This window comes from Neomonachus schauinslandi, chromosome 15 (assembly GCF_002201575.2).
Source record: "Neomonachus schauinslandi chromosome 15, ASM220157v2, whole genome shotgun sequence".
NCBI lineage: Eukaryota > Metazoa > Chordata > Mammalia > Carnivora > Phocidae > Neomonachus > Neomonachus schauinslandi.
Window position 1 is genome coordinate 58,148,297 of NC_058417.1, and position 24,731 is coordinate 58,173,027.

The 24,731-nt window shown below is 61.7% G+C and overlaps 1 protein-coding gene across 2 annotated transcripts in view; it reads left to right on the forward strand.

Moving 5' to 3' along the window:
* RPTOR (regulatory associated protein of MTOR complex 1) overlaps window positions 1–19,532 on the forward strand; it is a 333,104-nt gene extending 313,572 nt beyond the window's left edge. For both annotated transcript variants that reach the window (XM_021680930.1, XM_044921442.1), the window contains 7 exons: window positions 1,403–1,507; window positions 12,396–12,502; window positions 13,925–14,052; window positions 15,401–15,487; window positions 16,567–16,683; window positions 16,996–17,125; window positions 17,723–19,532. In XM_021680930.1, the coding sequence (XP_021536605.1) occupies window positions 1,403–1,507; window positions 12,396–12,502; window positions 13,925–14,052; window positions 15,401–15,487; window positions 16,567–16,683; window positions 16,996–17,125; window positions 17,723–17,791 (743 nt within the window). In that variant the 3' untranslated portion in view covers window positions 17,792–19,532. The remainder of the gene's footprint in view (window positions 1–1,402; window positions 1,508–12,395; window positions 12,503–13,924; window positions 14,053–15,400; window positions 15,488–16,566; window positions 16,684–16,995; window positions 17,126–17,722) is intronic.
* Window positions 19,533–24,731: the final 5,199 nt, after the last annotated feature.

Consider the following 24,731-nt stretch of genomic DNA (forward strand, 5'->3'; position numbering starts at 1 on the left):
TGTCTTGTCCTATCCTGGGCCTGCCCTGTCCCTGTCCTGTCCTGGGCCTGTCCCTGTCCTGTCCTGTCCTATCCTGGGCCTTCCTGTCTTGTCCTATCCTGGGCTTGCTTGTCTTGTCCTATCCTGGGCCTGCCCTGTCCCTGTCCTGTCCTATCCTGGGCCTGCCTGTCTTGTCCTATCCTGGGCTTGCCTGTCTTGTCCTATCCTGGGCCTGTCCCTGTCCTGTCCTGTTCTATCCTGGGCCTGCCTGTCTTGTCCTATCCTGAGCCTGCCCTGTCCCTGTCCTGGGCCTGTCCCTGTCCTGTCCTGTCCTGGGCCTGCCCTGTCCCTGTCCTATGCTGGGCATGTCCCTGGCCCGGCCTGCGTTAGACCTGAGCTTCTGAGCCATCGACACAGTTGAGCTGACTGGACTGGGAACGCTGCCTCCCCCTTCTTTCAGAGTGTTCCTAGGCCCCGCTGTGAAGGGTGTGCCCGTGGGGAAAGGTCCTGCTGGCAGCCTCTCTCCCAGGCAGCGCCACTTCAGGACCAGATGAAGTCAGGCCACAGCAGTTCCTTCTGCTGCGGGCATGAGGGTGAAGGAGCAGACAGGCACCCGGGGCGGTGGGCGGGGAGCCAGGGCGGCTCAGCGGAGGTTGTAGGACAGGTCACACTGAGCACCTCTGAGCACCAAGGAGGTAGGAGAGGATGATTTCCCGGTAAAGCAGGCACAGGAGTGGGTCCCCAGGGGCTCCTGGGGGAGGAGCGCGAGGGCTTGGGTTCCAGAGCAGGGAAATTCACAGTCACAGAGACTAGGGGCAGGACGGGTGTAGGCAGGGACGCAGCCCAGCGGACGTCCGAGGGACCTCATCCTCCCTCTGCTATGAGGCGAGTGGTCATCCCCCAGGCGGGAATCACCTCTGAGGGCCACAGGTGAGGGGCTAGTGAGTCGGAGCGCGGGGTCTGGGGCGGGGTGTGAGCAGCGCCAGGAGGAAGGGCACGGGGTGGAGCTGCATGCTCATGCCACGCAGGCTCGTGGAAAAGCGCAAGGGCCCTGTGCTGAGTGTCAGGCAGGGAGGGGCGGCCAGCCCGCCTCCTGATGTGAGGGGCCTGTGGGGCCACCAGCTGAGGGCCCAGCTGTGTGGAGCAGAGGCAGGAAGGGGCCACCTGGGGTCAGAGGTCGAGGATGGTGGTGGGTCCCACTGCGCCCCCGCTGCGGCTTCCCTGGCGGCCCAGACGGGAGTCTGAGGATGCCCGGTAGAGACGGGCCTCCCAGGAACCGGCCCCACTGCTCTTACATTGGGCCCTCGTGGGAGACCCGCATAGTCTTCTGTCTCGTGGCCCCATCACCTGTCATGGAGGGGGCTTCCTCCGCGGGCCCCAGCAGCCAGGCCCATGTTCTCACCTCCTTCCCTCTCTCCCCAAGATGATGGCGCCATCAGAGTCTGGAAGAACTTTGCGGATTTGGAAAAGAACCCAGAGATGGTGACTGCTTGGCAGGGGCTCTCGGACATGCTGCCAACAACCAGAGGTGGGTCCTCCCTGGGAGCGGTGCAGCCCCAGGCTGCCGGGCCCAGCCACTTGCGTTCCCCTTGCGGGTGGCTCCCCCCGGGCCGCCTTCAGAGTCCCCAAACCGTAAGCCAGCCGACTTCCTTCCCCCAGTTGCCATGAAGCGCTTCCACGTCAGGGGCCATGGCCCACCTGAGACACGCACCTGCCCCACCCTCACCCTTGGCTCTCAGCCTGTGTGGCTGGGAAAGGACCCGCCACTGGTGGGGACCTGCGTTCTGTGCTCTTTGTGCCCAGACTAAGTCCCTGTGGGCGAGGGGAGCGCTGCGGCATGCGGGTGCGTCTGGATGGTGGAGGCTGATGATGCTTGCCCGGCCCGCGCGGGGCCGACAGAAGCGCTCTCGGAGCTGAGCTGGTGCGCTGGCCCGCTCTGCCTGCTGCCCGTGGGGTGGGCACAGCCGCCGCCCCGCAGACCGGTCCTTCCGGGGCCTGGGCGCAAGCTGGGCTGGCGGCGGGCTCTTCTCTCGAGGGCCCGCTGTGTTGCCGCCGCACATGGACAGTCTGTCAGGTCTGGGTTCCCGAGACGCCGGCCATGGGGGTCGTGGTCTTGCCACCAAATGGACAGGGAAAGCGGCGCAGTCTTCCTGCCGGCCTGGCCTTGCTGTGACTTTGTCACTTCCCACGTGGCCTCGTCTGTGTCCCGTCATTGCGTGGCCGTGCTTTTCACGGCCAGTCGTCTCTGTGGCTCCTTCTCACCCCTCTGTGCGAGTGCCGTCCTGGCGAGTCACCGACCCTGGGAGGTGACCTTGTGCAGGAGAGACCGCCCAGCCCCAGCACGGGCAGCTCCGGGCCGACGGCTCCTTGCAGGTGCTTGAGAACATCGCTATACTTTTTAGTTATCTTAGGAATAAAACGGTCATCCGTATCTATCCCCCCACGGCACTGAGGCCCCAACACGGCCACCTCTGTGTTGCCTGGGCCCCTTCAGGCCGGGGCACATGCTGACGGCGATGACAAAGCCACAGTCGCCGTGTCCTTCCACCTCTGTCTCAGTTTTCCCGGGTTAGAGCCAAGGCTTATCTCCCCTGCAGACCTCACCGCCCCCAGCCATGCCGGCAGCTCTGCTACCCCACGATGCCCCACCTGACCCGGGCGCTCATGCTCGCAGCCCGTGCTGCAGGTGGTGGCCCTGAAGACGAGGCTTTTGATCCTTCACTTCCTGCTGCCGTCCAGCAGGTGACACACCCCATGCCCCAGCCACCCCGCCAACCCCTGCCTGCGGGGCCAGAGACCCCGTGCAGGCACAGCAGGGGCTCAGGGCCAGGCCAGAGGATGGGAGAGCTGGGAGCCCACCCACGGCTCGGGATACACTGGTTGTTTATTCATTCTGCAACTGCCCGCCTCTCCGCCCGCCCCCCAAATGTGTGTGTGTAGTTTCGAGACACCGAGAACGGTCTCAGCCATGATGCCATTCCCTTTGCTTCAGCCAAGGTGAGGGAGGCCCGGGGAGCGTGGCTTGCAAGTGTGGCAGGAGGTCTAGCTGGGAGCAGAGGAAGCAGGGCTGAGGGGTCCGACCTGGGTCCCAGGCACCCCTGCACTTGCCTCCTGCCCATCAGAGGACCCCCCATGTCACTTGGGGTGCAGAGAGCCACTCCTGGCCCCAGTTGTCCACCACGAGCCTGACTTGCGCGTGGGTTCCACGGGTGTACACGTGCGTTTTCCTACTGGCCCCCTCCCCTCCCCCCGGTTTACAGAAATCTCCCCAGGAGAGGCGGAGTTGGGGAGGGGCCAGGAGCAGCAGGTGAGGGTCTCGCCTCCCAGTCTTTATCACAGGGGGGTGAGGGGCCTGGGGCGCTCCGATTCTCCTCGGCTGCTGAGCCACAGTTTGGCCCTGTCCTCCTCTGCTTTGTAGCCCGGCAGCCATGGGCTTAGCAAATGGTTATTTCCTTGTTCTTCCCGAGACGCTGGAAGGAGGGAAGGGGCAGGGAGCCTGGGGGACCAGCTGCTGTACAGGTCAAGACAGGATGGGCCCAGGCGCGGTAGGGCCACAGCCGCCCCGATTGTAACTCCCGTCTCAGATCTAAAGCTCTGTAGCCAGAGGGTCAGGTCTGGTGGAATTCCGCCTCCTGCCCATCAGCTCCCGGCTTCTTTCCCCCTGCCCAGCCTGGAGCCAGTCCTGGCCTCTGACATGACAGCCAGCAGAGGACTGGGCCGCAACCCCAGGGAGACACCTGGAGAGACACGGAGTGAGGACACCGAGAGCTGCACCCGTGGCCATTACTTCTCAGCGTCTGGGGCACCCCTGCAGCGCAAGGCAGGACCCTTCTGAGTTCTGGCTGTGGTCCAGGTCACCCACACAGGTGCTCGAAGCTACCGCCCGTGCGGTGCCCCAGCTGGCCTGCAGGCTGTCTGCACAGCAGGAGGTGTGCTGGCCTACCGTTCCCGTCAGCTGCGGAGCACACCCAGGGGACTTGGGGTGACCAGGCGGCCAGAGCACCGCTGGCTGGGAAACCCCTCACTCTGCTCTCCGCAGCCGAATCCGCTCACCAGGCCGCTGTCTGGCAGCTCGTTTGAGGAGGTCTGAACCCGCAGTCCGTGACGGAGGAGAGGCCGTTTCTCACAGGGAGTCTTGTGAACTGCGGACCGGGTCCGTGCACACGTCACCTCTGGCTGACGTGTGCGCACACACACACACTTGTGCACACGCACCCGGGCATTCACACGTGTGCACAGGTCCTGAGGTGGAACCACAGATGGGCCTCCCCACCTCTGCCGTGGTGTAGCCGCCGGGGAAGCCACCCTGCAGCTGGAACTTCTCCGCCCGCAGAGGCCTGTCTGGACCAGCCACGGTGGACTTTGCGGCGGCATTGACGAGCGCTCGGGCACTTGGAAGTTCTGATGGCACGTTTGGTTGGGTTTCGCGATGTGCCACAGCCCCTTCCGGTTTCCCACCTAGAGAGAGACTTGATGTTTGGACCGAAAACCCTGGTAACTGAGTTTCCACATCTGTCAGGTCCATTTTTGGCGAGGTCAGCCCCATCGGTCTGGACTGTGGCACACTGTGGCCTTGGCCGCCCCACCTGCCACCATCTCCTGCTTCTTTCTACTTGAGTGTTTTTCCATCCCTTTGGGATTGTTTGCCTTTGCTAACTGCTCTGGCCAACTAAGCCCCACGTGAAACCCATGATCCCTGTGTCCGCGGAGGTCCGGCTCGGAAGGCCTCAGTCTGTCTCGACTGCAGTAAGCAGGGACAGGAGTGTCTCTTCTCTTCCCTGGGACCACCCTGGAGGTGGGGCAGGAGGCAGTCCCTCTCCTCTCCTGGCCCCATTTGTTCTCATACCCATGGCGCTCTTTGGGGCCAGCAGAGGGTTAGGGCTGTGACTTTGCATCTCCTGTCCACACTGTCCCGTCCACACTCCCATACAAAAGATCATCAGCCAACGGGCACTCAGATGTTACGGGACAAGTCAGGTCGCTGTAAGGCTCTGGGAAGAAATCTGAAGGAAAGCCGTTGAGAGGAATCTCCCTGGGGTCTGAGGCCTCGTGGTTGCACCTCCTGGGCCCCCTTATCCCAAAGATGGGGACTCACATCCTGCAGGCTCGGGACCTTGTCCCTCCCCTCTGCTGCATTGCCTTCGAGGAGACTCCTCTGCAAACCGCGCTCACGCCGGCCTCAGTTAGGGATGGAAGATGACCCAGATGACACCCCCTCGGGGGAGGTTATGGCCGCTACCGCTTCACAGACCTGCAGACAAATTGGACGGCCCAGCTCTGCAGGCCAGACCCCAGGAGGGGCGTTCCAGTTTCATTAGAGCAGAGAAGTCGTTTCAGATCAAGATTGATTTTTCCACCTAAACTTTTGAAAAATAATCTTTTTCAGAATTTAATCCAAAGTTTCTTATAGCATCTGTTTCCATCTGAAAAATCCATATATAAGCGTAATAGTCACCAGAACACCCACAGGCAGATGCCCTTGGATACACAACTGTAGAACTGGGTTAGCAAACATAAAACCAGGAACGATCCAAACGTGTCATTTTTTTCTCATAATTTCCGCGTGTGGGTACCTCATGAAGAGATGGGACTCACGGATCCTGACCTGTGATTTACGGGGTCAGGTTTAGAGCACGGCGAGCCTTCGTCCTGGCCTGTGCCTGGCAGCCCTTTGCAAGAGCTGGTGGCATTCTCCAAAGGAGGGCAGACGAGGCCGTGGGTCTGGGGGCCCCCAAGCCACTACAACGAGGGGCCGAGAATGAGAAGTCCCTTCAGATCTCAAGGACTCACAGTTCAGTGTTTTGTGAAGAACGCTTCCGGTAGCTCATTCTCTGCGTGTAAGCTCCAGAGAGGAAAAACCAAACAGGACAGGAGATGGGCTTCTGCTCTTCCGGAAAGAGCTCACTTGAGCTTCTCAGAGAAACGACAGGTCACTGTCTCTGAAAACCTAGGAAAAGCCAGAGGACCACCTTCCATGGATGGGGCCTGGGGAAGGTGAGAGGCTGGACGGCACCTGGTTTAGTCGTTTCAGCGGCTTGGTGGTTCATCGAGGTCGGTGCCGTGGGACGGAGCCTGGGACAGGACAGGGCCCGGGCTCTTCTGCACCTCGGCAGCCCCAGAGAGCCAAGAACATATCATCCAGCCTGGTGCGTGTGAACAACGACATCAGCCTTGGGCCTTTGGTTTATTGTTAATATTGATCAACCAGAAACAGCTCGGAAGCAGGCAGGCTGAGGACCACGGAAGAGCGTGATGGCCCAGGCAGAGTGGCCTTGAGCCGGGTGCTTCCGGAACTGCTGGCCGGCCTGTGTGTGCTGTGCACCGGAGTGGGAGCTGATGGTGGTCCTGTTCCTCCAGCCACCCCAGCCGATCTAGAAATCTAGAATGAGCAGGACATGGAAGGGCAGCCCCCTCAGTGCAGGTGTTCACGAGGCCTGACGCCATAGGGAGACTCTGCATCAACGTCCTGCAGGAGAGAGTGGGGACTACCTGGCCACAGGCCTGCAGTTCTCACCGGTGCCCAGGGGACAGGCCCCTCCTCCTCAGAGTTCTAGAACCACACCTCCCCTGGGTCCGCCTTCAGTTGGGGTTAACGGGCCCCCAGGGGTCAGCCCCACATGACAGGGTCCTCGGAGGGCAATCTGGACTGGCTACTGGCTCTGGAGGGCTGACCACGGTGTTACAGAGATCCAGACCCTAGCATGTGCTTGTCCGTTTCCACTGTCTGCTGGGCCTGGATGGTCTTGGGTCTTAGAACCACACATTCCAGTCATCCTAACCCATCTCTGCCCCCCAGATCTACATTGTAAGGAAGAAGTCCCCCCTTTGGCCAGGTCTCAGATTGGGTGGTGCGTCCAGGGCCTGTACCCAGAATAAAGTCAGGCAAGATTAGGAGTCTGCATCTTGGGAGAGCTCCCACTGCACCCCACCATGGGTAGGGAGGTCAGCCATCCCAGGAACATGGAATGTGGTCACATGTTCTCAGGGATATTGTAGTTTACTGGGCTGGTATGACTCCTCAGCTTTTTAAAAACCTCCATGCAGCTGTACGGCCTGCACTGGCCAGCCTGCAGCTCACACACCCCCAGGGGCAGGGAGCAGGGTCCCGGCCACCCACGGAGCCTGCACCGGCCAGCCTGCAGCACACGCCCCCCCAGCGGCAGGGAGCAGGGTCCCGGCCACCCACGGAGCCTGCACCGGCCAGCTGCAGCTCACACCCACCCCCCACCCTCCCCGGGGCGGAGAGCAGGGTGCCGGCATCCTGAAGGTGTGAGCCTAGAGAGGGAGTGAGCCAGTGCGCAGTCCTTTGCAGGGGGAGCCCAGAGCAGCCCGCTCGCTCCCAGAAACCCAGAAGGCCACGCCGGCCTGACAGGAGAGGTAGGGGTGCACAGAGGAAGGAGGGGGCACCCTGCACCCATAGTGACCTATGAAGTCCACCTCGTTCAAGGGCAAGATGTTCGAATCTTCGGAGTGTTACTTAAAACACATCCATCACCTTTGTTCCTTCTCGTCCCATCTGGGAAGAACATGAAACCCTTTTATCATCTTTAACTTGGGACAGATCAAATAACCTCTCCTCCTGTCGTGTCTGGAAGTCGAGATGCGGGGCTGGCTGGAAAAGGTGTCGGGGAGAACCAGTGGCCACACTCTATCTCTGGGCAGCGGGATGTGGCTGAGAGTCCGGACCCACGGGAAACGAGAGGGGGCCCAGGTGGGAGCAGGAGGACCTTCTCTGGAGGTGCGTCGGGGTGTAGAGCAGAGCCCTACGTTCCTCCCCGCAATCTCCCATTGCTCTGAGAGATTATCTTCCAGACTGGAGCCTTGCTGTCTTAGGTGAGGGCGCCCGCAGATAGTCAAACACAGCTGAGCGGATAGGCTCCAAGGCCCCCAAACCACATTCCGGCTCCTGCGGGAGTTTGTCTTCAACTGACACCTCCCATGGAGGTTGCTCTGACTGTGCGAGCCAACGCGCCGGCTGCTTCCCGGCAGCACGGGTTTCTCACACTCCTGCCCTGGGCTGTGCCCCCGCCCACGCAGGGGAGGCATCCCGTCATCTTGGGGCCTCCCCTGCCTCCCCTGGGCTGTGCCATGGCTTCTCGAGGATGGCTGTGCCACGCCTGGGGTCCAGGGCCCCACCGGGCCAGGGCTCTGCAGGTATCCCAGCAGCAAGAGGCTCTGGCCATTCACGGGCCATCCTGCATATCTCAGAGGCCAATTTCGAGGACACTTTGTTCATTTAGAAGAGAGCAAACAACCGAGCTGTTACATGAGTTCTTGTATGTGTCCATGATGTCTGTCAGAGGTGGTGTGGCCCCACAAAAAGAACCAGGCTGTAATACAGGGTGGGCCTCATTTGGGGTCCTGACTCCACCTCACGTTCCTCTCATTTGCTTTTGTGAAAGTTACCAAATCAGTCTGAGTTTAGGTGCCCGACTGCAATGGGGTTGGTGGAAAGATGTGCCCTGCAGTCTGGCCGAGGGTCCCTGGGCCCCGAGGGGACACGCCCTCAGGCCTGGCCGAGGGTCCCTGGGCCCCGAGGGGATGCGCCCTCAGGCCTGGCTGAGGGTCCCTGGGCCCCGAGGGCAAGCGCCCTGCAGGCTGGCCAAGGGTTCCTGGGCCCCAAGGGGATGACCTCCGCCTGCTGGTTGAGGGTCCTTGGACCCTCAACCAGCAGCATCCCATGCAGGAGACTCTGGGGCTCATAGCTATCCCGTCCGTACTCTGGGGCCCTCCTCTGGGATAGGACCGCCACATGCCTGTGTTTCAGATCAGGAAACCGACGTTGAGGGGCAGTGGCTTTCCTGGCCGCTGGGGGCTCCACGTCCGGGGCTGTCCCTGTGTGTCTGAGGGTCACAGGGTCAGAGAATATCGCTTTCACCACCTTTCAGGCACTTGTATGTCCTATCTGGGGTCAGACTCGTCTGCACGTGCAAGGCATCTGCCTCCCCAACCCAGTGCACAGGACTCAGGAAAACCCAGCCGTCTGCAGCACACAGACAGCTTTCTAGTCCACTGACTGCAGCGCTTGCTCCCCGCTACTTCCAAGCAGAACCAGCTTGGCATCCCAGGCTAGAGTTTACATGCCACCCACTGCCTCCGCGCACGCTCCCAGAGCCGCTGCGCCAGATGGAGATGCCGAGGCCTGGCGTGTCAGCACCCAGCTCGCTGACCTGAGAGGGCCTTCAGAGAGGCGATTAAGTTGGAACAAGAGCGTTAGAGTGGGCCCTGACCCGGGCGGGCTCCCTCTGGCTCCGAAGCACCTTGTTGAATCCACCAGGAAGGAAGCTGCCCTCCACCCCTTGGCTCGGGCCTGGGTCGGCCGTCCAGAACAAAACAGAGCAGACCCACTTCACCTCCAGCGCAGGGCACAGCTGCGACTCCTGCCTCACGTCCTTGGGTCACCCAGCCCACCCCGGACCCTCTCCGCTTGTCCCCGTGACCCCAGACTGTGGCGCTGAGACGTTGGCACTGGTCCAGATGCCATCTGGCCTACACGCTCAATGACTACACGCCTCCTAAGTGGCCCGCGGGGCTGCTGCCGAGCACCAGGAGGACGGCCGAGGACGTCTGAGCACGCAGGCGGTGCGGGCTCTGTGCCGACGGCCACCCCGCACATCCACTCCTCGGGGGCCTGTGTGCTCTGCGGCCGCTCTGCCACCAGGACAGGCTGGGAGCGCCACCGTCAGGTGGGTGCAGACGCAGCCCAGCACCAACACGCCGTGCTCCCCCGAGGCCACGGCCCACAGGCTGACGTCCGGGGCCCGTGGTCCCACCACAGCGCTTTCAGAGTTGGGAATTTGCGTATTCTTTAAAAACCCTCACAGAGTCCATACAAAACAAATGACTTTCAGTTTTACCGATTTTACAAAGAATGCTTCTTGCAGCTGGAGCCGTTGCAGAACACCCAGGCCCCACCTTGACTTGGGGGCCTGAGAGCGTGTAGGTTTGCCTGAGGCCAGTTGGACACAGACAGATGGACATAACTACCCGCCCCGTGTAACCAACTCGTGCCCGTCCAGCTTCTTCATTCTCCCAGGTCCCACCCGACCTTCCACCCCGATGTAGATGTGGGTCTTCGGGGCCTTGAACAAGCTTCCCTTTGAGTCCTGTCCGTTCCCCATCATAGAACGCTGTCCCTCCCCCACCATACGAGGCTGTGCAGTGCCCAGCTGTATGGGCCGTCCCTGCCCCATGATGCCAGGCCATCCATCCTTCATCATGTGCGTGAGGGCGTCAGGTCCCCGTTATGTGAGGGGCTCCAGACAGAAGGCTCACAGACGGACAGGGGTCCATTTCCCTCCCTGGGACACTGGCTGGGGCAGGCCGCCTGGGCGTCCCAGCGGGTGCTAGCCCAGGGCCACTCTCAGGGTCTCTCAACTGGTTCCTGAAGGGTTGCAGCCGGTTTTGAGTGATGCGTGTGGACCACCCCCTGGCACTGCTTTGGGTTTTGATTCCAGAGGTGGCACATGACTGACATGAGCCGCCAAAGGGCCCGGGTCAGAAGTCACGCTCTCCATCCTCATTGTTACCAAATACATCAAGTCCAGTAAACATGGGGTCTGAAACAATAGGGCTTCAGACACTCCTTCCCCCGGGATGGGGGCCCTTGGCACCCACCCACCACCCCCCTCCTGGGTCAGAGAGCTTCCTGCACAGTCACCCCCCCCATATCGTGAACATCCCCCCCCCCTCAACCGCTGGCCATGCCCGGACCCTCGGTACGTCCCTCTGGCCTGGGGGGTCATGTCCTGGCACAGAGTGGCCAGTAGGGACCGGCCCGGGGGCCCTGCCTCCGCATCCAGGCAGGTGACTGGTCAAGAAGAGCAAGCACTTGAGCTGGATTGAGGCTTCGTGCTGGTCTTTCTTTTATTCTCTTCCTTTCTTTTTGGGGGGGATTATTATTGAGGTAAACTTCACATAACATAAAATTAACCATTGTAAAGTGTTCAATTCAGTGGCATTTAGTGCAGTCACAATGTGCGACCCCCACCCAGCTAGTTCCAGAACATTCTCATCTGCCAGAAGGAAACCCTGTGCCCACTAATTCAGTGTCTCCCTGCAGAGAGTGGTGCTCAGAACACTTCCACGGCTAAGCCGGGTTGTCTGTGCTTAGAAGTCTGTCCAGGGTCTGGGCCCGGCTCGCGCCCCCAGCGCTGCTGGTGGGGGGTACCTGGCGGGTAGCCCAGGGTCGGAAGGGAGATTGGGGCCTGGAGGGAGGTCCACCCCCCTAAAAGGACACATTGGAAGAGAACGAGAAATTACGGGCTCCTGAACAGGGTGCCCAGGGACGTGGGGGCTGCGGGGCCGCAGCGTGGAGCAGCAGAAATGAGTTTGACAAGTGTGACTGAAGAAACACACAAACGAGGTCATCACGTAAGTGACAGAACAGAAAGAGATCCTGGTGTCACGATGCAGGTCGCAGCGCATGCGTCTGGTGGAGGAAGAATATCGTGAACGCCAATGACCACGGGGTCTGGTGGGACCCACTGCGTGGGTCTCTGCCACGGCTGCAGATGTGGCCCCTCCCGCCGGGAGCCTCCTTCCAAGTGCACAAGTTGCTGCTGCAGCTGCAGTTTGCGGAGTCAGGGAACACATAAATAAATGGGTCAAGCAGACCCCAACCTGCTGGGCAGGATGAGCCCACACAACGTGACCTGGAAGGGGAACGCGGGTTCCTAGGAAATATGCCCCATGTGAAATTGGTGGCGTTAGCGGAAGCCGTCCTGGTGTGTGGACAGGTGCGCCTGGATGGGGGATGCGCACGGCCCAGCTTGGGAAGATGCCCAAGGCCTGGGGACGGTTCGGCCAGGATCAGAGTGGGCAAGTGAGGCTTTTGCTGGTCTAAAATCTTGCTTCTTTTCAAAAGAACGAAAAGGGGGAAATGCCCGCCACTGTTAGATCTGGGTGGTGGTACGGGATCTCTCCTGTATGTTTAAAACGTAACGTTGTTTTAAACAGAGTCCCTCCCGTGAGGTTTTAATGCTACCTTTAGGAATGCTGCAGTCACTGGCCTCCCCATGCAGTCCCAGCATGGGCCTCACGCCCGGCGCAGTCTGCTCGGCCTCTGCAGAGCTCCTGCTCAGCCCCGAGAAACCGCATGCTTGAGCCTTGATGTGGCCAAGAGAAGCATCGCCATACCCACTCTGAAGTTGCAGGGCTGCCTGCTGTGCCCAGATGTTTTAGAAAACGGGCATGTTGAACAGTCCTAGGATGGTACTGCCCACCAGCAGATGCCTGGGCAGAGCAGGGATCCGGGGAAGACTCCAAATTGCTGCCCTGACCCAGACTGGGAACCTGGAGCTCCTGTGGGGTTGGGCACCTGGCCGTGGCTGTGGGTGGTGTGGCGCTCCTTGGTGCTGAGTGGCTGCCTGGGACAGGCTCCCGCGGTGACGCCGGAGCGGTCTATGTCTCTCCAGGAGCCGGGATGGTGGTGGACTGGGAGCAGGAGACCGGCCTCCTCATGAGCTCAGGGGACGTGCGGATCGTCCGGATCTGGGACACAGACCGTGAGATGAAAGTGCAGGTAACTGCAACACCCCGCCAGGCCCCCCAGCTCTGCTCCCCCCACGAAACAGGCCTTGTCAGAGAGAAGCAAGAGTCGGGGTCACACCAGGGAGGGAGTGTGCAGCCTCCACACTGTCGGAAGCTCATTACCTCTAGATGCCCATTTATCGTGACACTTTGACCCTGCATCGCAACGTGATTAAGCCGATGCTAACCCTAATTATTTCCCAAAATTATTTTATCCATGTAAATTAGGGAATATTAGAAAGCAGCAGGGTGAAAACATCTTAAATTGGAATGGTGAATTATTTGACTGCATGCTTCTTAAAGCATCTCTTATTTCCATTTTTAATCAACAGAGTGAGGAGGGAATTGGTTTTGACAGAGGCATCCTGGAAGGGGCAGTAGGGCTGCAGACAGCTCAGGACCTCGGAGATTTGGGGAGGTGGTGCTGGCTGTGGCTTGAGGTCCGGGAGCTCCCCAGCCCGGCCCTGGGCCTCCCGCCAAGCCCTCAGTGACACAGGCGCCCAGCAGAGGAGAGCGGGCTCTGGGTCGAACTAGAAGGGCTGGGGACGGGGAGCCGAAGTGAGGCCGGGGCACAGTTGTCCAAGCTGCCGCCCCCGGGCAGAAGTGACCTCCCTCTGCCCTGTGCTCAGGTCCTGCAGTGGTACAGTCAGCTTCCGTCACACATCCTTTCTGGGGCCCGGGACTAGCCATTCCCTGCAGCCAGCCCTCCAGTGCAGCGTGGACACCCAGTGCTCGCAGCCCTTACTCGGGAGTCCGTGCCCCCAGAACTTGTCTTCAGCTCAGCCACCAGGGGCTTGTCTCCGGCCCCCTCCCACCTGCAAGTCCTCTGAGCAGGTGGGGAGTCCCAGAGGTGCAGCTGCGGCCCCTCATCTTGTTGCCTCTTACACGGATCGGATTCCATTAGTGTTGGATTTCTTCCCTGTGAACCCAATAGCAGCAAACCCCTGACAAGGGGAAAGCACTTTCCCTCTTGTGGCCCCTTTGGTCTCCTGCTCTTTCCTGCCAGGCATTCGTCACCCCTGCCCTTCCACGGCATTTACGGCCGCCAGGACGAGCGGTGAGGCGGCGGCTTAGGGAGGCAGAACTCCCTAGACCCTTTCCTGAACTAATTAGGAGGATCCGTCCCTACCAAGATGTGCTTCGTCTTCCTTTTTGGGAAAGAGGGAGACACTGGAAAGTTCAATTGGCACCGAAAGCCGGTTCCCAGAGTTGTGTGCTGGCTGCGGCCCTAGGGACAAGGGACCAGCTCTCGGGCGGTGTGGGCCTGACTCACTCGGGTCCCCTGCGGGTCCCTCGGGTTCCCTGGGCCTTCAAAGCCTCCCTTGGTGGAGAAGGCAGGGGTCCCGGGCCAGGGGTGATGGCGTGCCCGGCCGCTGTGGGGGGGCCTCACCGCAGTCCCTGTGCCCGGCCCCAGGACATCCCCACGGGCGCTGACAGCTGTGTGACAAGCCTGTCTTGTGACTCCCACCGCTCCCTCATCGTGGCTGGCCTCGGGGACGGCTCCATCCGCGTCTACGACCGGAGGATGGCGCTCAGCGAATGGTAATCCACACCCTCGCCCCAGCACCAGCACCCTCCAGACAGAGGGAGCCTCCCAGAGCCCACTGGGCACCCCCCGCCGAGGCCACACTCCCACGGCACATGGAAGGGAAAGCCAGCAGGGCAGGGGGCTGGCAAAGTACTGCCCTCGCTGAGCTCCTTTTCCCTCCTGAGCATGCAGGACAGCCAAGGAGACGGTGTCGGGGAGTGCCCACGTGGGCTTCACGCAGCGCTGAGCGACGTGCGTGTCATGGCTGTTCCAGGCTCTGGGGGGCAGGTCCTCGGCCAGGGGCCAGGCGGGGCCAGGCACTAGGGGGCAAGTGCTGTTACCTGTGGGCAGGTGAGGAGCTGAGGTCCAGCTGGTGGTCACTCACCTGAGCCCCACGGCTGGTAGATGACAGCACAGTCTCCCGGGGCCCCTGGAGCGATGTGCTTATTAACACCTGCCTTGTCCCGGAAAATCAAGCTTGGCCTTCAGGGGTGGGGGGGGCAGGTGGGCAGGTATGTGACCGTGGGGCTGAAGGAACCCCATGGGATGAGCCGCTGGACGGGCTGGTTGCTGCAGAGGCCCCGGTGCCAGGCCATGTCGGGTGGGGTCTCCCGGTACAGACCCGAGGCTGGACCGGCACCAGGTGGGCCCACGCTCGCCCTGCGGGTTCTCTGCGGAAGGATCCGCACAGAGAATGGGCAGCACCCCCAGAAAGCCGCCACTGTGAGGGTGGGGAGTGGGGTTTCTTTCTGGGCTGGCGGAAATACCCTCACACGGCGGTGAGCACACTGAAACCCACTCACGACGCGCTCTGAAAGGGTGAGATGAATCTCCATCAAGCCGTCGTTTTAAAAAGCTACCCTGAGCAGGCAGTCAAGTCTCAGATCAGCTCCAAGAGAGCCGAGGGTCATGGGCGGCCCTGAGGGTACCGCTGGGGTCTCTTCCTGGCACTGAGGGCAGTGACACTGGGCACCCATGCTCCCCAGTGGTGACTCGTGGCTTGCTGTGTGTGGCGTGGGTCTTCCGTGCCGGGGGTCTCCGCTTCAGCAGCAACTCGGTTGGGGTTCTCATTCCTGACCCTCAGAGTCGTGGGATGGGAGCTGCACGGGGTGGAGCCCCGTCTGGGGGGCTCCCAGGGGCCCTGACCGCATCCCAACATCACGGCGAACAGTGCGTGGAGGCCACTGACCCCCAGACAGAGCAGACCCTGACGGCTTTAAGTGAACGCTCAAAATGAAGTCACACCGTCGGCTTCTTAGTTCCTGCTCCCGGCTGTGTGCACCGGCGGCCAGCCTGCTGTCCCCTCCCCCACAGCGGCCGGCCCTCTGGGCTCTGACCCCATCCTCCCCCCGCCCCCTGCAGCCGCGTCATGACCTACCGGGAGCACACAGCCTGGGTGGTGAAGGCCTACCTCCAGAAGCACCCTGAGGGCCGCATCATGAGCGTGAGGTAATGAGCATGGAATATTTATGAGACATTTTGCTGTAAAAACATTATTTTCTCCTTGGTATTTAAACGGCCGGGAAAGGATAGCATTTCCGGGCTGTTATTAATCTCCGCTCTGGGACTGGCCAGAAAGGTCAGGGCCGGTGGGAGGGCAGGGACACATCAGGCCTCCTGCTGGAGAGCCTCGCCCGAGGGCAGCAGGAGGCTGGCTCGGTGGCGGCCGGCAGGGTGTACACGGGAGGGGGGGTGGGCATCTTCCGGCCCTTTGCTGTGGGATTACTGCATGGAGTAATCGTCTGCCCATAAATCCATTTCTTTTTTTTTTTTTTAAGATTTTATTTATTTATTTGAGAGAGAGAGAATGAGAGACAGAGAGCACGAGAGGGAAGAGGGCAGAGGGAGAAGCAGACCCCCTGCTGAGCAGGGAGCCCGATGCGGGACTCGATCCAGGGACTCCAGGATCATGACCTGAGCCGAAGGCAGTCGCCCAACCAACTGAGCCACCCAGGCGCCCCATAAATCCATTTCTGCTGCCCAGTAAATCCCGTGCTGAGAGCAGCGAATATTTATTTGCCCGTTAAAGGGACAGCAAAATGTAATTTACTGTCACAAAGCCACCATTTCTTCAAAGAGATGCTTTCTCCCTTATTTGTAGTATAAAAACAGAACATAGCTCTTAGAACGACACCCACTAGAGACCAAGGGCAGGAAAGGTGGCAGGAAAGGGGTGACATCGGGCCTCCTGGCCTCCCCGCCTCCCCTCCCTACCATCCTGTAACTACATCCCTGGCTGTACAAAATCTAATCTCCAGAACTGGAAATGAAACCAATAACTCACATCCTCCCCCTGTGTCTTTGCTTACTGCTGCTTCACTCCTTGGAGGCAGGGCCTTTTCTGGCTCTGGGGAGGAGTCCGGGGTGCTGGTCCTGGTTGCTGGGGCCAGGGGGGGCCTTACTGGGCACTCGGGCCAGCCGGCCTTGGCCTTGAGCGGCGCGTGTGCACGTGGGCCCCAGACTGCACGCGGCCGGCCCTGAGAGGCCGGCACGCCCCAGCCTCACCAGCAGTGACCCTTTCCCGGCAGTGTCAACGGGGACGTACGCTTCTTCGACCCTCGGATGCCGGAGTCTGTGAATGTCCTTCAGATCGTGAAGGGGCTCACGGCCCTTGACATCCACCCCCAGGCAAACCTGATCGCCTGGTAGGTGCCAACCCTAAGAGAAAATGAGGGGCCTTTCCTGACCCGACCGTCTCAGAGCACCCAGAGTCAGCCTCGGGTCTCCGTGTAAACAACAGGCGCTATCCCCCCATGGCCTGGGAAGGAGAGCTCTTTGGAGCCACGTAAATGTGGGGCCCCTTGTGCCTGGGTGATGGGCGGGCAGGTTAGCCCCGTGTCTGGGACAGTGCCCGTGTGAGAGGAAAGGGGGGCCACCTCTCCCTGTGGACGCACCTGCCGCCCCCCGGCACTCTTCCACCCCAGCGGGAAGGCTCACGCCAGACCTTCTATGTGCAGCGGCTCCATGAACCAGTTCACGGCCATCTACAGCGGGAACGGGGAGCTCATCAACCACATCAAGTACTATGACGGGTTTATGGGCCAGCGCGTCGGGGCCATCAGCTGCCTGGCCTTCCACCCGCACTGGGTCTGTGTCTCCCCACCCTTGGGGTGCAGGGGGGATGCAGGGGGACTCAGAGGGGTCGGGGGGACTACAGCCAGGCCGCCCTGGGCTTCTCCCTCCCCGTGTCCAAGAATGGCATGAAACAAGATCTTGTCAGGTCCTAGGGTCTCCAAGGGTCACGGCCCCCAAGCTACCTCCAAAAACAGCACCAGATTCCCCCATCAGGCAGGGAGTCGTGGGCTGCACAGACATGAGACAGCCCCCTTTTTCCTATCATCCCTGGCCGCTGCCCTGGTGCCGCCCCTGGAGAAGCCGTGCAGTGAAGAGGGTGCTGAGGTGTCCTCGTCCAGCCTGTGCTCCCCGGGGAGGGGCAGCCGTCCCTTACGGCCGCTCCACGAGTCTGTGGGCTACACCAGAGGCCCCCATGCAGCACGGGGCTCTCAGCCCGGACACGTGGCACTGGGGTCCCAGACCATCCCTGCACGGAGCTGTGGGAGCCCCCGTGTCCCCGTGGCGGGCTGTGGGGCCTCTGCTGAGAGCCACAGCAGAGTGGGGATGAGGAAGCCGCAGGGCGCCCTCCCCACCCTCCTGCCTGCTCACCTGCCCTGCTCTCCTCTGCAGCCTCACCTGGCCGTGGGCAGCAACGACTACTACATCTCTGTGTACTCGGTGGAGAAGCGCGCCAGATAGCGGGCTCCCCTCCCCGCCAGGCCTCCATGTACATAGTGGATCCACCGCAACACCCTCAACACTGGTCCTGACCTGCTGCCGAGGGCTCCAGGAGGCCCCTCGCTGTCTGTCTGTCCGTCTGTGGTCGCTGTCACGCCCAGGAGCCCAGGGAAGGGGCCTCTGGTGGAGTCCTGCCGTGTGACAGCCCAAGGACAGTCGCAGACATCCCAGCACCCTTCCCGTCCTGTTTTGCTTCTGAGATTTTTAAAGGGGGAAACACACTCATTCTGTTTTGCGAGGGACCCGAGCATTGGCTCCACAAAAGCTCTGAGACAGAAGCCATCTCCCCAGGGCTCAGCCACCCTGGCGGACAGGGGAGCGCTAGGGCTCAATGTGGGTCTCTGGGCCACTGCCTGGCCATGAGCCAGCCTGGGCTGCATCCCCCTGGCTGCAGGCTAGCCCAGGCCGTTTTCTGTGCACACGCTCCTGGGGGCATTTCCAGGCTGGGGGCGGGGGGAGTTCAAGAGACAGAGCCGGCACATGTAGAAGGAGACAGCCCAAGCCCCCTCGCCAACCGCCAGTCCTTGCCCACTAGGGGCCTTCGTGGCCAGAGGGTGCGAGGACTGGTAGTGCCCCTCCACCACGCAGCCCACCTTCCCGGCACAGGCCTCTCTCATCACAGACCCGCTAGCAGGAGGGGCCTCTGGCTTTGGACAGGTGAGGCAGGTCCTTGGCCATTCCGCCACCACCTTGGGCCACAGGGCCTGTTTCTCTCAAGTGCTGCTGTTCCCAGGCAGGTGCAGTGACAGCCACGAGGCCTGTGGCCTCCCACACGGGTGTACACGCGGTGCAAGGCCCGTGGTGTGCGCACCCGAGCCCACACGTGAGCACACACTTGTGCGGCCCGCGGCCTCCTGGCCAGCACAGGCATCACACACACGCACAGTGCAGGGGCGGCTGGAGCGCGGCGGGCGTCTGTGGGTCAGCGGTGGCCCATTCTTCCCGCCACTCGCTGGCTCGGCAGAAGTTTGTGTCTTGCAGCGAGTAACGCAGGAGTTTCTTGGTGATTGCTTTGGCATGGGTCAGGGCGTCTGCATGTCTGCACACAGGTGTGCGTGTGTCTTCACGTGTACGTGCACGACCTCGGAGCCACGGGGACGGTGTAGCCCCAGGACGGACAGCAGAGAACGTGCTAAGCAATTACAAACAGCGCTTGTAAAACAAAACCACAATGATGATATTCTGAAAAGCATTTTTTCCATTTTCCTTGGGAATCAAGATTATTCAGATAGAGGAGTGAGCTGGCTTAACTAATTCTGCCACTACAAGGCCATAATAGTGGGAATGTGAGTCCCCTCGTGCTGCGGCTGGCGCTCTGCCTCCGCCAGGGCCGTGTCCCCGGGGACCGGGCAGCACCGGGCTCTGCGGCCGGGGGGACGCCCGTGCGCCCCGGGAGCCGGCTCCGGGACGGGGTCCGCACGGGCTCCCGGGCTGCCGACACCTGGCCCCTGTCCGCGCCCCGCAGCTGGCCCACCGGGTGGGTCGGGAGCAGCGGACTGTAGGCCGCGGAGCTGGGCTGCACGGGACCGCGCACGCGGCGGCCGGCTAGGTCTTCCCGGGTCCGACGCGAAAATCCAATCATGGAGTTAACCGGGGCTTCACAGAACACGCCCTGAAGGTTCGTTTATCTCTATTTATTTTACCAAATGAGAATTGCGGAGTGAAAGTGAGAGCAAACGGCAACTGTTCATGACAATAAACAAGTGCAGAGGTGGTCTGTCTGCAGCCTGGTAGCTTTTGGGGGCCCGGGGCGGGGTCGGGGTCGAGGGCGGGGCCTTTGTCTGATGGGGGCGGGGCGGGGGTGGGGGCGGGGTGGGGGCGGGGCGGGGCTGGTGGGTGTGGCCGGGGCGGGGCCTCTCGCAGAGGGCGTGGGCTGCCGCCCCGGTTCCTTCCGGAGCCTCCGGGGCTAAGTCCGCCTCCCCGCCCTCTCCGACCCCGGCCGGCCTACCCCATGATGACGCGGCCCACCCGGCGGCCCGGGGTTGCCTTCCACGTGGGCGTCACCCCCGCGAAGCCCCACCGCCCACCCGACGCTCTCCGGCCTGTGAAGACGCGAGTCGGCGGGCTGCAGCGCGAGTGGGTCATGCAGGGTCCCCGATCCTTCCATGGGGGTGGCTTCCTGGACGCCGCTTGCGGACAGGTTCTTGTCACCCCTGTGGCAGGAAGTGGGGGCCGGGAATTAAGTAACTCGCCCAAAGCCACGTCCATTGGGTGGTGGCACAACTGGGGTCGCGACTCAGACATCCTCACACTGAGGCCCCTTTGAGACCTTCACTCCACCAAGGGTGGGGCTGCTGCGTGGGGCAGGGGTGCACCCCAGGTCCGGTGAGTTATGCACACCAGCTCCAGGCGGGGGGCGATGGGGAGGTTTGGGCGCACCGGGGTGCAGCGAGAGGAGGCGCCGGTGCCCTCAGGTCACGCGGCGGCCATCGCAAACGGGGCCACGTGGCTCCCAGGACGCAAGGTCACCATCGCTGCCCGCTGTGGGCCCCCCTGGGAGGGGCTAGCCGGCTTCCTGGAGAAATCACTGCCCAGTAAGCGCTGGTTGGTTCTGCCGGGGTGAGAGGTTCTGGGGGCCCCGTGTGGGTCCTTGTTCTGGAGGGAATGCTCACACCCCAGCAGCAGGGGCACCTGGGCGGCAGCGACGACAGGAGTGGGCTCAGGGGGCTCCGGACAGGGTCCTCGGGGGCCGCAGCAAGGGGCAGTTGGGAAAGAAGGCGTCCAGGCCTTGGGAACCGCACTGAGGGTCCCCCAGATTGATGACACCCCTGTGCGAGCCCCCGTGGCTGCTGCAGCAGACCCCCACGGCCGCACACTCCTGGGTTCCCCAGAGGCCCGGGGGGCATTCCATTTTCCCGCCTTTCCCAGCTTCCAGGATCTGCCGCATCCCGGCTCCAGGAGCTTCTCGGGTCACATGATTCTGACGCTCTCTGCCCCCTCTTGCGCTTTTAAGGACCCTGGGGGACAATCTCCCGACGTCACAGGCAGCCTCGGCCTGGCCTCAGGGCCACCTGCAACATCCCCTTAGCCCCTGTTCCCCAGAGTCACGGCCCCCAGGGTAGGACGCGGACATCCTTCAGGGGCTTTAGTCCGCCGACCACTCCCTCTGTCTGCAAGCCTCGGGTCAAAGACCCCCATCAAGCAAAGCCCCCAAATGCAGGGGACCCTCTGCCAAGAGGAGGTGGGTGGCGGCCGGAATGGGAAGGAAAGCGTCTGTCCTGCCCTCGGTGGGGGAAAGGGGTGGGGGGGCATCAGCCCCGGAGAGGCCGCGCGGGGCAGAGGCCGAACCCCGAGCGCAGCACCTGTTCCGCTCCGGTCGCAGGTGGGGAGGGCGGCCGTTGCCATGGAAACCTGGGGCTCTGAGCGCTGCAGCTCCTGACCGGGCGACGTTTGTTTTCTGCAAGAAATATACCCAGCCTTCCCGCGCCCGTGCTTCCGCAGAGAAAGTAATATTTTCCTGTCAACATCGGTTTTTCCGTCGCCAGGACTTGAGTGCAAACCCGATGCTCCTAAGAATGAAAGATGGATGCGCGGCGGGAGTTGGCCACGCGGGGGCGCCAGGGGCCCGCCAGGCGACTCGTTCCCCGCCCCCCCGCAACCCCAGGCCCAGGCCCGCTGCGCCGCGACGCCCCGAGGGAGGGGACGGCAGCCTCCTCGGGGAGTGGCGTCTCGTGGGGTCGTCCTGCTGGGCCACCTGGAGCCACCGCGCGGGGCAGCTGTGGCCCAAAGGTCTGTCCTGGGTCAGATTTCTGGGGAGCATCCCCTAGGCTGTCCTCATCTTCAGGGAGGTGCAGAGGCCCCTACAGCAGACCCGCGCTCACCGGGTGACCGCGGGGACACGGGGTGCATACGTGTGCGGGCACGCCTGCGTGCCCGCACTGGTCATTCAGTCTCAGGACGGAAGGCCCGGCAGAGAGTGTGGGAAGAGCTGGTTTGGGGATTAATTACTGGGCGGGGGGGGGGGGGGGGGGGCCGCCCCGCCCCCCCCTCCTCACCCCCGGCAGCGCGGGGCCCAACACCCCGGGCCCCCAGGGGGCCAGCCTCGATGGACCCATTCTTCTCCGAGTTTTTAACCAGGGGCTTGACCTCAGGGCTTTACTAGGAACTGGGGCCATCAGCTCCTTCTCCTGGAGGGGGCGGGAGACCCCTCGCCAGCCCTGCCCCCGCCTGGCGGGTGGCCCGGCCTCAGGGTTTAGGAGGGAGCTGCAGAGAGAGTTTCAGCGACTGTCTGCTGTCAGGCCCTCAGCTAACTGGTTTCTGGGCGGTACTTGCGGCCTTCTCTGTTTCTCTCAATTTCTCCTCCTCAGCAGCAGCGGCTAGAAGAGGAAATCAGGGCGCCTGGGTGGCTCAGTTGGTTAAGCGACTGCCTTCGGCTCAGGTCATGATCCTGGAGTCCCAGGATCGAGTCCCGCATCGGGCTCCCTGCTCAGCGGGGGGTCTGCTTCTCCCTCTGACCCTCCCCCCTCTCGTGTACTCTCTCTCTCATTCTCGCTCTCTCAAATAAATAAATAAATCTTTAAAAAAAGAAGAGGAAATCAATTACAGCCCCTTCATTCCACCTGGACGGACGGGGCCTTCACCCACTCGTGAGGGGTGGGCTTCATGTCTCTGAGACAGGACCAAGGGCGAGCGCTGCGCTCCCCACCCACCTGTCCAGCCGGAACATCCTGGGTTAGGGCAGCCCCCACGGCCCCCGCCTGCCAGGCCCCCACTGGAACGAAGCCACGGAGGGAGCCAGGGTCGCCGCAGCCACCCACCTGTACCAATGAGCAGACTGCTTGGCCACACGGCATGGCACATGGAGCGGGGCACAAGGGGTCGGGAGGCAGAGGCCCATCTCCATCTCTTCCCCCCCGACCCCAGCGCTGGGAGAGGCAGGGGGTGAGGAGGCTTCACCCAAGAGCCTCAGCCCAAGGGGCCTCCAGGGAGGACTGTCCAGCTGGTCAGCAGCACGAGACCTAACAGGACAGGTGGCCAAGGATGCAGATGAACCAACCCAGGCGCTGCCCACTGTGTAGAAGGAGTTTCGAAAGAGGAGCATTAAGGGGGACAAGCCACCACCCCAGAATGGAGCACTGATCTGGGCGGGCAGCAGAGCCGGCCAGTGCTGTACCCCTCCACGTGGGAGTCAAGACTGGGGCCTCCCAGAGTGGACCCCGACCATGGTGGGAAGGGGCTGGGTGGAGAACAGTAGGAGCCAGGCCCAGAGCTTGTCCCCAGCACTGTGCCGTGGTCCTGCCCCGCAGGAGAGGGGCCCCGGGGACCATGACAGCTCACCCCCCAACACTTGCTCTGAGCCCGGCTTTCTCCTAACTGGAGGGCCCAGACCAAGCCCTTCCAGCGACCCAGCTGGCTCTGAGGGAGCCCCAGCCACGCACAGGACCCCGGGCTCCCCAGGGAAGGGGGGCGGAGGCTAGCAACAGCTACAGCCAAGGACAGAGCGGACACCATGTGCGGTTTTCTTTTTTGCTATATACCAGAACTTTCTGGACTGGGGGAAAAGCAAATGGCGCCCCAACAAGGAGCAGCCCGAAAAGGAAATGAAGAACGCCAATTCCATTTACAAAACGAGCAGAATACCTTGGAACAGATTTAACAAAGGAGGTGGAGACTTACATGCCGAGGACCACACACGTCGCGGAAGGCAGAGCTGGCCCCAGCACACAGGGGCACGAGGGCCCAGTGGACATCGGTGGCACACTCCACGGCGATCTCATCCTTACCAAAACCCCCATCACCTTTTTGCAGAAGTGGGAAGGCCAACCCTCAAAGGCATATGAAATTGCAAGGACCCCCAAAATAGCCAGAACAGTAATGAAAAACTTGGAGGATTTGTATTTCCGTGTTTCAAAACTTAACTACAAAGCTACGGTGATCCAAACAGCGGTGCTGGGGTGAGGGTGTGCGGCCCGGCCAGGGGAGCGGGATGGAGAGCCCGGGAATGGACACGAATCGGCCAGAATCCCGAAGACGGCACGTGGCTGGTGTGGCCGGGAGGTGGAGGGGGTCCTCATGCTCGGTGCAGCGCGGCGCTAAGCCTACCGTTAGCGCTTTCCTCAGTGGCTCCCCTCCGAGCCACTTATCCAGAGGAACGCACAGGCCACAGTGCGCGCATGTTCTTGGCCGCGCTATTCACAGCTGAAGGTGGACACAACCCAGGCGTCCACTGACGGACGAATAAACAAAATGTGGTCTCACCACACAATGGAGTATTTATTCCTCAGCTCTAAAAAGCAAGTACTGACACCTGCCACAACGTGGACGGACGTGGAAAGAGGACAGACACAGAAGGCCACATATTGTATACTTCTTCTTTTATGAAATATCCGGGGGTCGGCAAATCCACAGAAACGGAAAGACCAGTGGTTACTAGGGGCTGGGGAAGGGGGGTGGGGAGTGATTACTTAAGGGGCATGGAGTGCTTTCCTGGGGTGATGAGAATGTTCTAGAACTACATAGAGGTAGTGGCTGCACAATGTTGTGAAGGCACTAAATGCACTGAATTGTTCACTTTAAAATAGTGAGTTGTATGTGACGTGAATGTCACCTCAATAAAATGCCCAAAGAGAGGCCGGAGAGCGTGGCTCCGGAGCGGGGCTTTGGGCTGGTCTGGGTTTGAATCCGGACTGTGCTTGCGGGAAACGGAAACTCCCCTAGGTCCGCGCACGTCAAGAGGGAGGGCGGGGCTGCAGGGACTCGGGCTGATAAGCCTGGGACCTGGGAACACGAAGGACCTGGAGGCATCTCAGGGCCCTGCGACCCCTGGGGGCACGAAGCCGGCAGCCCTGGCACCAGGCCCTCGGATCACCGGCTCTAGAGGAAGCGGCATGGCGATCGGGCAGCCCAGTGGGGAGCCCTCCCACCGACAGCCGCGAGGCCAGCTTGGGAGGGGCCCTAAGAC